The 15,116-nt window shown below is 26.6% G+C and overlaps 2 protein-coding genes across 3 annotated transcripts in view; both read left to right on the top strand.

Moving 5' to 3' along the window:
- Window positions 1-2,286: 2,286 nt before the first annotated feature.
- LOC126894256 (39S ribosomal protein L37, mitochondrial) lies at window positions 2,287-3,732 on the top strand. The gene has a single exon (XM_050665135.1). It carries the CDS (start codon window positions 2,419-2,421, stop codon window positions 3,676-3,678), a length of 1,260 nt encoding a protein of 419 aa, XP_050521092.1. The 5' UTR covers window positions 2,287-2,418; the 3' UTR covers window positions 3,679-3,732.
- Window positions 3,733-8,259: 4,527 nt separating this feature from the next.
- Window positions 8,260-15,116, top strand: part of LOC126894254 (FERM and PDZ domain-containing protein 4) — a 71,424-nt gene continuing 64,567 nt past the window's right edge. The window contains exon 1 of one of the 2 annotated variants that reach the window (XM_050665130.1): window positions 8,260-8,735. In XM_050665130.1, coding sequence (XP_050521087.1) covers window positions 8,581-8,735 — 155 coding nt within the window. In that variant the 5' untranslated portion in view covers window positions 8,260-8,580. The remainder of the gene's footprint in view (window positions 8,736-15,116) is intronic. The other variant, XM_050665132.1, reaches the window with a different exon arrangement.

The following is a 15,116-nucleotide window of genomic DNA, read 5'->3' as shown; positions in this document are numbered from 1 at the left end:
AAGTTGACTTAAATTTCTAGTTACGCTCAGAGTGTTTAGCAAAAAAACAAAAGTTATAACTAGTTAGTTTTGAAGTTAAAAAAAGAAATAACTGTTCATATAGCTTCTGATTCTTCTCTCCTTATACCATGACCAAACCATCTAAGTCAATTTTCTTTCATTTTATTCACAATTGACACCTATACTTCCTCTTTTGTGTTCGTACCTTACTCTATCTTCTTTAGTTACTCCACTCATTCATCTAACAATTATTATCTCTGCTCTATTCTCTTGTCAACTATCCAACACTTTGAACCATACATCGTAGCTGGTCTTACTACAGTCTTATAGAACTTAACTTTTAGCCTCATTGAAATTCTTTTATCGCATAACACTAGACGCTTCTTTCCAATTCACCCATTTGCACTTAATCATGTGTTTTATATCCTCGTTCAAACCGCCGTTCTTTTGCACAACTGATCCTAAATTCTTAAAACTTTCCACCTTTCCTATCACGTTCTCGCTTATTGCCTCTGATCACCTAATTTTATCTACCACGTGTTTTCCTGCTGTATTTTACCCTCTTACAAGTGCTATTATACATATCCTATATTATATTAATGTATCTTATTGGAACTCTTTTTCTCATTAATGCTTGCTTTAAAACCTCTCTCTGTATTTTGTCATACGCTATATCTAAATCTATAAATACCATACACAGATTTTTCTTTTTTTCCCTATATTTTTTTATTAGCTGTATCACTACTAATACATACATAAAACAGGCCCCATCGTTGACTTTCTAGACAAATAACCAAACTGACTCTTTATTACTAATGTCTCTCCTCTTATTTATTTGTCTATTGCCTTTTTTCAAATCTTCATACAATGACTCATTAGCTTTATGCCTCTATAATTTCCACACTCCTATATGTCTCCTTTGCTTTTAAATAACGCCACCACAATACTATTCCTCTATTCTTTTTACATTTTTGCTTCTAATAGGATTTTATTAAAAAGAACCACATAATGCCAACACTACCTAATATTTTCCATACTTCTACTGGCTTCTTTAAACATGCGTTTATACTTAATCTTTTATTTCTCTCCTTTTGCTCTTCCATCATACTTTGAACTGCTTTTTCTTATTCCCTATAATTTTGTAAACGTCCTTAACCTACCACTAAGCTTTCTTGTGTCCTAATATTCTACTCCTACTCTCACCAACAATCTCCTTTGCAGTATTGTTTATACAACTTGTAAATATATTCAACACATCATTTATGTCTACATCGACATTCCACATCATCCACTCTTTTATCGTCATTAAAAACTATAATAGTTAAAATAATTTTACTAATAGTAATATAAATATACAATATATATTATATAATATATTTAAAAATTTATTATAAACCTCATAAGAACATATAATTCTTTTAGTTCCCACATACTTGAATATAATATGTACACAAACTATAAAACGTTTAATATTAAAATAACAAATGCTTTTAAATTTGTTTATTAATATTTTATAAAATCCAGTATTTTTTTTTACGTTTAATCGATTAAGTTCATCAGTGTAACTAGCTTTAGCTTAAAAGTAAACTTAAACAAAATAAATTTTAAAGATAAATTAAAACATATAGAAAAAATTTGGAGAAAACCATAAAGTTAATTTTTGAACATTTTTAGCATAAATTACTTGGAATATAAAAATTTAAAATAAAAGAATTAGTTTTTTTTTTATTGAACGTAAATCAAAATTGTAGTTTTTTAGTCACTAATATCATTATCGATATTATAATATCATTAACGATATTATAATATCGTTGTTGAAAATATTTTATACAATTATATTTTATTTAACTATATATATGACTAAATTTAGGTTATTACATAAGTTTACGTTTTTTTTTCTTTTTACTTATAATACAAAAAAGTAGTCACTAAAATCACGATTGAAAAAATTTTAATAAGCTATGTTTTGTTAAATTGTGATATATGCTCGTTGTTACCACATTTTTAAATTTGGCTTAGTTCATATAACAAGTATAAGAACAATGAAAATAAAATATTGATAGTATTTTTTACAAATAGCATTGGCATAACTAGAATGAAATTTTTGGGAAATTATTTTTTTTATCCTTATTATTATTTTATTAAATAATCGTATTTTGTAAGTTTTAGATAGTTATTATTTTTACTCAGATTTGAAATTTACAATTCACATTCTGCCATGATTTTTGATAGTAATAATGATTGTTTTTCCTCCAAGCATTTTAAAGCCGCAAGATGATATATGGAGTGATAACCTTCTCAATTAAATTTGCAGTATTTGTAATCTACTTATTATTATTTATTTTTTTAACTTAGTATTTAATAATAAAATCAAATTTGAAAAGTGCAAAACAGTAATTACTTTTTTTAGTGCTTGTAATGAGATTCACTCAGGTATTGTATAAACAGGATATTGGTCGTCTTATTAAGTGGCAATGGCGTGCACAACGAAAAAAGTCCTTAATTGAAACAAACGCATATAAAATACTTGCTTCTAAAAATATACCCGTTATTGATGCTACTACTATTTTACGAGAACCAATTCTAGAGGCTCAAAAACAGGATGTACAACAAATTTTAAATAATATTGTGGGGCCATGTAAATTGCCTCAAAAGAATGATGATACCCACCCCTTGTGGAATGATGAACCATGTCTTGTTTTTAGTGATCACAATGTACTAGTTCAAGGTCTCGATCAAGCTAAAGTATTCACAAATTCAGTAGAACCATCAAGTGGACTTCCACAACACTTGCAAGATTTATTTGAAGCATACAAAATTCCTAACCAAGATGATCATGTAAAGAGAATTATTAATGCCTCTGTTATGTATGATAGTATTCAAGAAAAACTTCCCATAAAAAAAGACAAGGAAAGACCAGCATGGAATTTTCCTAGAGATTATGGTATTCCAACAAAGCGAAGAGTTCATTTACTAGCTAGCAGATTAGTACAACTCTGTGACTCAAGTGTTGGAAGTATGTGTTCAAAAAAATTATTGACTAAAGATGTTTTTTTTAAGGTACCGTTACAAAGAAATTCAAATGTTAGTCTTGATATAAGAGCAGATTTATTATTATTGTCTGATAATCCTTTATCACCTTTTATTGAAAATGTACTTGGGAAATTACCAGATATTTATCCTTTAGATTATAAAGTATCATTAGATGAAAAAAATATTTATAAAAAAGATGAATTTGTTTCACCTATAAGTGGAAAATATAATAATGTCCATACTGTTATTATAAATTATGATGAAACTGAAGTAAAAAACTTATATGAAACTCCTGTGAAAGAATCACAAATATTTGGACGTTCACTCATGAAATGTTATGCAATTGCAGTTGCAAATGCAAAATCAAAATTTGGTGATACTATTGAAAATTTATCAGAACCTATATCTCTCCAATGTATACAAACCAATGCTCATTGGTTTCATTTTTCTACTTTCCAATTGAATACATTATGTGGACCTGAAGAAAATGGTAAGAGAAATGCTTTTTGGCAAACACCATTAATAAATCTATACAGCAAATGTTGTTATGAAGAAGGTATACCAGTTTTAAAAGATTATAATCCAGATGTATTTAAACACTTCTTAACATTTTATATGAATGGTACTGAATATGGTGCTAATTAAAATTGTTTTTCCTGAATACTTTATTCATATAATAAATATAATATTTATGTTAAATATTTTTATTTTATTTTAAGCAATAGTTTATTTGATGCTATTAGGACAAATATGAAGTCATTATACCAAACTATATACATATTCTGAATATATCATATATGAATTACACATGGGCGCATTTTGGAAAAATTTATTACAGAATAAGCTTAATTTCTCCACTCTTTAAAAATATTTCTATATAAATGTACATGTCATTTTCATCATTTTAGGGAGAGGGAAATCTCACCTAAACCATTCCTAGATTGTGCTTATGAAACTATAGAAATAATTAATAAAAAGAAGTTATTTTTAAAAAGTTATAGTCAATAAAATAGTAGATATCAAAGTAAATATTTTAAATTTTATAGTTTTATTAGAAAAACATTTATTTGAAATTAAAATATCTTTAAACAATCAATAAATGTTAACAGTACATTTTAAATTACTAAAAATATTACCTAGGTTGGTTTTGGTAATGTAAATAATATTTTAAAAGTTTTTTAAGTTCGAAAATATTTTCTTTGCTTTCTAATAAGTTCCAATCAAACTTTTTAAAGCGTCGTATAACCATAAAAAACCTCCATTTTATTAAATTGTATTTACGACACCAAAATAATTTAATTACATATTCAAACCAATGTTAATAATATACTATTAATTTATATAATAGGAATATAATTAGATTTAATTGATTTAGATTATAAATTAGTGAGAGAACTTTAGTTGTAGGTTGGTAAGTTTATAATAACCAATAGAATATTAAATCAAAACAATAGTTACTTTTTAATGTTGAATGTATGACTATTATTTAGTTAAGCGAGTGGTGGAACTGAAGCTGAAATTATAACGCAATAGCTTTTTAATTTTAATCATTTAATGATAAAATATGTTTTATATGAAATTACATATTGTATATATTATTTATTTTATAATCACTGTAATATTTAGTTGAGTTTGAGTTAAATTTATCGTAGATAAATATTGTTTTAAGAGTTGAAACAAAAATGATGATTTAATCATGGTCTGATACTGGTAATTAAAATTATCAAAAGTCGTGGTTATTTATAATTAACTTGTTAGCATAACGGTAAAAATTATTAACTGGGAGAATCAAAAGAGGATGATGTCTTTTTGATAATTTTTAATGAAGATAATATTTTACTTTTTAGATTACATGATGTTGAAAAAATATAAGTGTTACATTTATAATAAGTTAACATACAGGAAGGATAATCCAAAATTAAAAAAAAACTAGTGACTAATTCCTGATAATATTTTAATATAAAAAAAAATAGTTAGATTATATACTAGAGGGGGACACATATCTGGTCGTAACACTACCAATAATGACCTGGAACCATATAAACCAAAGTTGTTTATTACCATGTTAAAAAATCTATTTAAAACATAAGTAAACAGTTAAAAAAAAAACCCAGCACAGTGGTGACGTGGCATAGTTGGATCAAGTATAATGATATCTGACAGTGATTAAAATCACTATAAAAAAAAAACGCTTCCATGCAAATCTTTAGATAGTGTTTAATTTTTAAAAAATTGGTGTTTTATTCCAAAAGCTACTTGATCTGCTGGTTCCTTATTAATATCTCGATTAAGATAAAGTATGTCGAATGAAAAAGGGTTTATTAAAAAATATTATTTCTCATAAAAAAATTGTGTGGATCCATAAACTTTTCAATAAGTTATAGCATTATAAAGTTAAATATAATAAGAATAATAAAATCGAGAATTTTCACACGAAAATAGCATTCGGTAGCCATTATCGCCGTGAAGACAAGTCCAGAGGTCAAATTTTTTTTTTTCAAATTAAAGTATATTACATTAGCTTTAATTTAAGATATATATAAAAGTGTCAGACCTTCCGGAACACTTTCAAAAGTTAAGTTGAAAAAATTAATTTTTTGTAAAAAAGTTGTCATTTTAAATCCCCCCCTGTGGGCAGGTAAAAAGTCAGATTTATAAAAAAAATATAACAAATCATAGGTAATGACATCTTGCATCTATAAAAAAAAGAATTATATTGATATGTTTATTTTTAAAAAATTTACGGCAGTTTTTAATATAAAAAATTGAAAAAATTTCGAAAATTAGCCATTTTTAAATTTGTAATTTTTTCGGAGGTTTCCCCCATTTACGGGGAACGAGGGAATTTTTTTCAATTTTTGAGGGTAATGTCTTCGACTAGATACGATTTGTGATCTTTTGACGTATCATTGAAAGAAATCGGTTCGGTGAGAGCTGAGAAAAAGTGGTAACAGACAAAAAAAAAAAATAAAAAAAAAAACACATCTTAGTAAAACCAATACCTTCTCAGCTTCGCATCGAAGCTAAAAATTAAACATCCGGATAATCACCAAAACATCAAATATTTTGAATGTAGTATTATAGAAAAGAATAATTTTGATTTTAGACATTACTTAAGTTTTTAATTTAGCTCAACTCAATATTTGATACAACTCTTTGAAGCAAAAAAATGTGACTATATTAATATATCTTCACGCAGCTTATTTCAGTAAATCAATATATAATCCAGAGCTCATAGTTTTAAATATTTTGTTTTCGAACAATTTTTTTATTTCATTAAAAATAATTTAATTAATATTAACTGTGACTAAAACAGTATGTAAAAATATGTTTTTTTTGATTGTGTTAAAGACTACTTTAAGAAATATTAAAATTTTCTTTTATTATATTTTAAATTATCTTTTTTCTAGTTTAAATTTTCAATTTTTATTGATTCAGTAAATTTAAATTAAATAAGAAATTACGAAAAATCAGTTAAGGATGTTATATAATAATTAGTTTTCGGAAGTCAAAAACTTTAAAAAAATGTTTTCCAAAAGTTGCAAAAATAACTAAAAAAACCTTTACAATGTCGTAATAATAGTTTAAAGTACTTTTTAANAAAAATAACTAAAAAAACCTTTACAATGTCGTAATAATAGTTTAAAGTACTTTTTAATATTTCAAAGATTTTTAGAGAAAGTATATCTTTTCAATACAAATATTATATACATTTTTATAAACTACTGATATCGTTATAAAATAATAAAATAAAATGCAAAATTCATAAACTTTCTAGCACCTATATTAACACAACTTATTATGAAATCATTTTAATTTGATATTCAAAACATTTTGACTAGTTTTTTAAAAATATATATATAAAAAGAATATATCAATGATATTAAAATCATTCAATTAACATGAATTGAAGCTAATTTAATTAATTAAAATACAAGATAACTAATTTGTTTTAACATTTGTGAAAAGCATGTTTAAACAATATTAAAAACAAATATTTTTTTTTTATTTAAATAAAAAAATCAGTAAAAATTTGTAGTTTTGTTTAAAACGATAAAAATAGTTTATTAAACCTTGCAACAATACAAGCATCGAAATTTAACCAAAGTGTAATAAGATATGTATATTTTATTACATTTTAATGATATACTTAATTCGATAGTAAATTTTTAGAATTTGATTTCGACCAGAAAAAATTGAAAAGATATAACAATGTTATCAAAAAAAAGATTATTTGCCAATAGATGTTATATTTTATGCTTTCTTTTACATTTAAAAGATGCATATAGAATGTGTACGTTTAAATACAAATTTATTAACAAAATGATAAGGAGAACAACTTTAATTTAGATTTAATTGGTAAAATAGGAGCGATATGTTATGTTTTTGTTAAATTATTCAACATAGTACGAATTTAGTTAGAAAGTTTCTCAGAATTATTAATCGATTATATTATCGAAGTTGATATTTTACATCAGTTTATTTATTATTTTTATAAAAATTAATTTAGTTTAGTGTAATATGAGCCTTAATTACATTTTATCTTTGATGAAAAAAGTAAAATGAAATAAATTATCTCTCACTGAAAATCTGGATGACTTTAGAAACTTTTATTAATATGGTTGAAATATTTTTTCAATTCACATATATATGACTTTTTAATATCATATGAATTTTTATGACATATGTATAAGCTATTAAGTTTCAGAGATATAAAACCCACTGGATTATTAATTAATTGTAGCTTTGATATGCTTTTTGTACAGCTTAGTTAATTTGTGTTAAATCTATAAGTGTAAAAAAAGTGTAAGATAACTGAAATAAAATAAAAAACATCAAAAAATTAACATCTTTTTACTTTGTATCGTAACTAAAAAATAACATATTCTAATTGTTAATGTAATAATTTTTATCAATTTATATTTTTTTAATATTAATTATAAGTTAAGAATTCTAATATATTTCATGTTTATATATATTCTGTTTAACGATTTCATAGGTTTAATTTTGGATAAGAATTGAAGCTGACTGAAATAAAGTTGTTGAGTGGTATAAGCTATAGAGTTAAGAAGCTTTTGTATATTGTACCTATTCAGAGCTTTCATTTTCGGCTGCTGCGCGCTGTTTTGTCGACCATTTGGCCGCACTGCGCGCAAACCGCCGTGTACCCACCAGTCACGCCCCGGTATACGCGCTGACCCTTGGCACCGGCGCTTGTGCGAGAGTGTAGCGGTACCTACTCCTCATTGTGAGCGGCGCGTGTCCCCGTGTCAGTGGTAACATTCGTTCAGGAGACGTTATTCGTTTGGTATTTACGGTCATCTCTCGTATACCATTTCCGTGTTGGTGTTTTTATATTCAGTGTTTCGGATTGATTTACGTTAAAAGTTTTAAATTAGCTTCAAAAGTGATAAATTAAAATAAGAGTCTGTTGCTGCTAATTGTATTTTTGAAAAGTTTGCGAATGTGCGGACATGCAGCACGATGATTCCAGCGAATTTTGTCGTCTCCGGATGACATGGTGACGGTGTGGTGTTCATTACACTCATGTTACTTCAGCAGGGACAAAATATCATTACCAATTCTCACGGTGGCGGCGGTCAGCAGAAGAATACCTCACATCTCTTACAGTCTATACAGAACAGACTGATACCGGGATGGAGTGTACATTTAGCCAACGATAATAGGCTCTACTATTGCAAGTAAGTTACTTTTTCAATAATAGTATAGAATTATCGAGCGAATAATTTCTAATGGATAATTATATTTAATAGAGTACAATTTTGATAACAGTAAGTTATAAGTAAAACTATACACTTAAAATTCGGTATTGAATACAATTGTATCACAAATTAGGAAAACAACATTTTATTTGTTTTGACCAAGTTTTTTTAAATTTTCGTTTTTTTATAGCATTCTTGTATTTATCAGATGACACCACGAAAAAAATAAAAATTAAAAATTGGAGACTATTGGAAAACTAGAACAGTTGATTAATTAAACGAAGGTTGCATTTGTTAGTTTATAAATTAAAACACGTTTTTTTAATAGTAAAATGGTATTATTTGCTAACGAAATTTATTAAAAAAATTGGTGGATATAAGAATTTTGAATTTTGACTTCGTTTTAAAACTTTAATGAAAAATTCTGTTTTGTTAATAAATGATCATACATTATATCAACTAGTTTATTTTACTATCTGTAGAATTATAAGCGCCTTTATTGTACCTATTCCTTATCATTTTTTCATGTTATCATGTTCTCGTGACATTGGTATAGTCTGCATAAATGCTATTTTCTGATTGTGTGTAATAAAAATGTACTTTTGGTGTCCATGATTTTATACATAGTTTAAGCATTCATAATTTCATAAGTTGACTATATTCACATTAATTATACATAAACTCAAGTTCTTTTATTTGATTAGAGACCGACAAGAATTAATAATTACAATTAATATAATTTTGCACAATTAAAATTACAATAGAATACGATTTCAGATGTATTATGCTAAATTGTACATAACAGGAATACTTTGAGATTTCCACTAGTCGATAACAATTAATCAGGTCCTATTACAAAGGTAACCAATGTGTTATTACCCACCCAAATGGTTGTAGAAACCCTTAATTGGATGCATTATTTAATCTACATAGCCTTTGTAAGTTTATTTTGTATATTTTTGTAAAAAACTAAGTGAAATGATCTTATAAGTTTGATTAGCTCGTAAAATTATTCTTTAATAAGTTGTTGAAAAATCCGCATTTTGATGCAGTAAAAAAGTAATCTATACACTGCTTTTGTGCTTTTTCTGGGTAATGAGAATCACACTAAAAACAATATATGATTTTGCTCGACAAATCCAATCAATTTGATCACGTTTATTATTCTTCATTCGTTTATGACGCGTCCGGCTTAAACACGGCACTGGGGAAAGGAGAGAAACTTTTCGTCGAATTGATGTACGCGCAGTGATAAACATTAAAATTTACAAACTTTGCTAGAGATTTTAATGTGACCATTGCAACAAATGGGAAGCGTTTAAAGTGTAAGAGTCAACTTTGTTCCCGCATTTAACTCCTATGTTCTGTAGGTGATACTGGCATTTCATTTTGTTTGACCGACTCTAATCGGATAATATTTCCAGGTGCCCGTCCATTATTATTAAATGGCAGTATTAATGAAATCTAATATTTTGGTCTATTAATAAAATAATAATTCGACGTTAGTAGAATGCCTGTAATTGTTTTAAAATGAACCACGATACTTCAAAACGATATTATAATATTGGTTCTTTTACTTTAAAGCATACCATTTTACAAACGTGTATTTCTGATTACATAATAGAATTTTTGATTTTTGCCTGAGGATTATTTTGATTGTTTTCAAATATTCAAATATTTATGAAATATTACAATTTTGGTCGCTATAAATATAAACTCATAAATTACATCACTTGTTTGTAAAATTTCAGTTAAATAACTTTAGTGGCAAATGAATTAATTGGATTCATGCAATAATAGTATTAATAATTATAAATTAAACCGTTATTATACATTTCCTTGTCAACGTTAGACTATTTCGTGGCACAAAACCTAAATAGTTAAGGTGATTGTCATTTAATTGCTTCGTCGAATTTTAAGCTTATTTCAACTATCACGGTAAGGTGTAATACTTTGATAAATATCTTCAACGGTTTTATAATTTCTACTGTGTTGTATGGGACTTCCGGAATTTCAATGTAAATATTCGAAATCTAAAAATAGTATTACTAAAACAGTAATTTATTAAACAGCTAATTGAACAAATTGTTCAACAAACTGTTCAACAAAGGTTGTTGAATATGCAAAGGTAGACCAAATATATTGAATTTCAAACGAAAATCGATCAACTAATTCCAAATACATTATAAAACTTTAGTCAGTAATTTTATTGACATTTTCTCGTGTTGATTAATTTGGCAAAAATATTTGATTCATAAAAAATTTATATTAATATTAACCAATGTGTATTGTCGATTATCAATTTTCATTCATTTGTTTCAGGCTGTTCGCCTGTAGTTCTTATAGTTAAACACATAACGGTAGTATCGAAATCACATAACTAATGTGTGGCTAATTAACTGCCAACAAAACTCGTTTTTATTAGTAATCGAACTATTACTAGCAACTCACGGCGTATAACGACCACTAAAATCTAGAAAACATTAAAATATGTGATTTTTTTGAAGTTAGTTATATCAGCGAGACAATACCATTCGTTACGTGTCTTTAATACCTACGCAAAATAATAGCAAAAAATACTGCAAAAAATATAACTAAGTCTTTTTATACCTATTAAAAGATATTTTTGTCTTAAATTTTATTGAAGTTTAATAAACGATTTTACTATGTAAAGTTTTATTTGTCGTTCGTTTACTCAAATTTAAATATTAATATTTATTTTAGTCTTTTCACTTGAACGATTACTCTACAAAATAAAACATTCGTACAACTTGTTATCATTAAGAAGTTTGGTGAATAACTTGAAATTGTATTTTTAGAATAATCATCACGTTTATTACGCTATCGTTTGTTATGCTAAAATTCGTAGGTTATTGCTCTTGCTAATAATAGTTTTAATATTCCTTTTATTATCAAAACTTGTACATGTTACACGGTGACCTACTATGATCAATATGCTTTGAAGTATAATGCAGATTTGATTTTTCAATGGCGCTTACCCTGATGAATTCCGTTATCAGTTTTTTATTGTTTGTTTTTTATAATTCAATTTTTCCTGGAAGGCAGAGATTTATGGTTGTTATTTTAGACATTCAACCGTTTGTTTATTTATGTTTTGTCGCCTTTTTTCTTCAAGGTTCTCTTTACACACTTTTTCTATTTTATCTTTGAAAGTATTACATGATATTCGGAGAGAATAGTCGATAACTGATTCAATCATTGATTGACTAAAAAAAACCATAAAATACATTTTTTAATACTAAACACGTAATATTTCTCTCAATCGATAAAATAAACGTTTTTCAATGCTTTATTTGTGTTTTATTAGAATTACTAGTGTTCTCTATAAAAGTTGTCTCTCATTCCTCCTATCGATTGGTAATACCGAACGGTCTATAAACAAAATAGACTTATCGCTTTCTTATTTAAAAAATAAACGTGTTCGACCCTACACCTAAGCTGCGGGTCTTTTTAAATCCGTCGTAAATATTTCACGATGTATAGAGAATATTTTAAAACGAAATCTCTAGTAGCCATACGATATTTCCTTATAAAGCTGCCTACGTTGACGACATTGGACAGTAGCTCTCACATTCATATGATATTTTACTTTGAAAATAAATTTAATATAAACATGACATATTATCAAAATATTTATTTGAATTCGATAATATGTTGACTCTTGTGTTATAGAACAGAGATAAAAAAAGGTTATGAATATAACCAGACTAAAACAATTTTTCACGTAGAAAACTTTTATAAACCAAAAGTTTTGGCAGCTACCGACAAAAAATTATTCATTTCTTACCACAAAGCGTATCAAAGACTTGGTGGTAAAATGAGTTTACGTAAAATAAAGATAAAAAAGAAACCTAAACACTTAATCGATGTTGATTAATGTTAAGTTTGTACTATTTTTAAATTCCTTATGTAGTTACTATAATTGTTATTACATTATTTCCTAAGCTAAATACCTAAGTAATAATTCGATTAATACGATAAATGTTGAGATATTTGATTAATTTTGCTGAAGATTTTAAGTTCTATAATTAGACGATGTTTACATAATAATAGTATATTAAATACATGAAAATAAATAAATTTAATAAAAAGTATTTTTAGAATATCATTTTTCATAGCATTTCTCAAAAAAAAATCTTTCTCTCAATACAATAAATTATTGCAAGTCGAAAACAACTGTGACTTAATGTTGAACACTAATTATTTTTCTACAATATAACTGCGGTTTTTATTAATTATTGTGTATTGAACTCGTAGATTTGTATTATTTAGCCATGTGATATGTGATTGTTCTTACAGGCGCCAGCGGTTGTGCAGTAGCCACAGTGGTAATTTATTATTACATTTTCGCACAACTTAAAAAAACATTTGTCTTAATTAAATGTTCAATTTGTGTTTATCAGCTTGTTTAGTAATTTATAAAAGGAGCCTAGAAAAATATACTATTTTTGTGTCCCTCAAACAAACTAACTTAGTATATATATTAATATATGAAATATCAGTTTTTTTTTCTAAATCTACTAAGGACCATATTCGGTCAAGATAAAAATTTTCGAAACGCAAGAATCACTAAAATAACAGCTGTTTTAAATCTATCTACGCCTTCCATAGTACGACTGAATCAGCCAAACACCAAACGAGTTTTATCCTGTTGGATACAATAGTTATAATTATAATACATTTTAATATTCGGTAAAACGCCCACGTGATCGACGGTTTATACTATCTTTGTAATTTTTTACCATTACATTAGTTATAACCGTATAAAACCTGATAGAATATGATGGATAATTTTTGCAACAACAATAAACTAGACAATTAATTAAAAAAAATCTTACATTTGGTTTGGTACCTTTTCAATTTGCATATGTTAATTCGGTTTTGCGCGGACCAATAGGTTAATTGTCACACACCTTTGTAATAATTGACCGTGTGTATTGATGCTGAATAAACTTGAAAAGGAATGCAAACATGTGCGCGGTACTGATGGAAAAAATATGGAAGGGGACCGCATGGGTGTTCTCCTATACATGGAAAACGCGGAAGTATGCCGCAGAGTCCGGGCGGATACGTCGTGAGGACCCACAAGGTGCGGCACACGTACAAACAAATAATATTATGTTTCGTCGCTGTGTAGCTGCACGTGTCAAACATCTGCAGTGGCGACGGCGTCGAGCGAAGAATCTCCTGTTTGTATTTATAGATCACAGTCATCGGGATGAGGCGACAAGAAGACACGCAGGTCGCACCATAATATATTATAAATACAGTAATCCTGCCGACTGACGAAAATGATAAAAATGCACAAAACGTTACCCGGGATGGTTATCAAATTTTTTCGATGTGAATACACTTAATGGGTTCATATTTACGTTGCAACGCTAATTAATTATCAGAAGGAATTTTATGAGTCGGTTATAACGAACGACTGCTAGTGATATTTTATTTTTTGACTTTTTTACTTCCGAGCTTTAAGAGCTATAAATTAAAATCGTTGAGTTATTAATTTTAACAGAGTTTAATAGTCACATTTAATGGGGTAATAACTTAGTTTAATATTTAAAGCTAAATAACATAAATGAAGAATTTATTTTCCAACTGTTATTGTTCAAATATTAAAATTTATGTTTTGTAATATATTCAATTAAGTTTATTTAAATGCAATTTGTTTACTGTAATATTAATTCTTGCATGTAGTAGTTGGCTTATTAACTTCAAGATTGTGATGGTCAAAAATATCAAATTCGAAATATTCTATTCATTAATGTCGATATCTCTATTTATTAAAAGTAAAATATTAAATTCAAAGAAGTTAAAGTGGATTAAAAAGTTTCAGTCCAATTCTCCGCGTAAAATTTCTCTGTATTAATATCGTTTATACCTCGAGGTTTTTCAATAAAATGAACGTACTACTTCAAAACTAATAACAAACTATAAAAAATTTGTTTTTTATTAGTTTTAAAAGTATTTTTATTTTGATTATTATATTATTTAAAATTGTTATTCATTGATATCCTTTTCTTTTTTTCCAGTCTAAAAAAAAGAAATATCTACCAATTAAAGACCGTATTGTATGTATCGCAATAATGACAACATTTAAAACCTTTGAATTTTAGACACTGAACTTTGATAATGAAATTTTAATTTTGAAAGGTTTAGTTACTCTTGAAATTCAATAATTTTATTCTTTACTTTTTTTTTATGTTTATCGATTCAGAAATAAATATTTTTTAAATATTTGAAACGTTTCATTTAGATAATATTTTAATGATTATCTTTAATTGTTATTTTTAGGTCTAAGACTAATTTTCAAAGTCAAACGTTTTACGCGCATTGCAA

Source organism: Daktulosphaira vitifoliae, unplaced genomic scaffold, assembly GCF_025091365.1.
Source record: "Daktulosphaira vitifoliae isolate Bord-2020 unplaced genomic scaffold, ASM2509136v1 Scaffold_1, whole genome shotgun sequence".
Lineage (NCBI taxonomy): Eukaryota > Metazoa > Arthropoda > Insecta > Hemiptera > Phylloxeridae > Daktulosphaira > Daktulosphaira vitifoliae.
The sequence above is the reverse complement of the archived record's forward strand: the minus strand, read 5'-3'. Positions and strand labels throughout refer to the sequence as shown.

Excerpts from the sequence above, each read along its gene's own strand:
- LOC126894256 (XM_050665135.1), top strand. The coding sequence starts at position 2,419 with ATGAGATTCACTCAGGTATTGTATAAACAGGATATTGGTCGTCTTATT.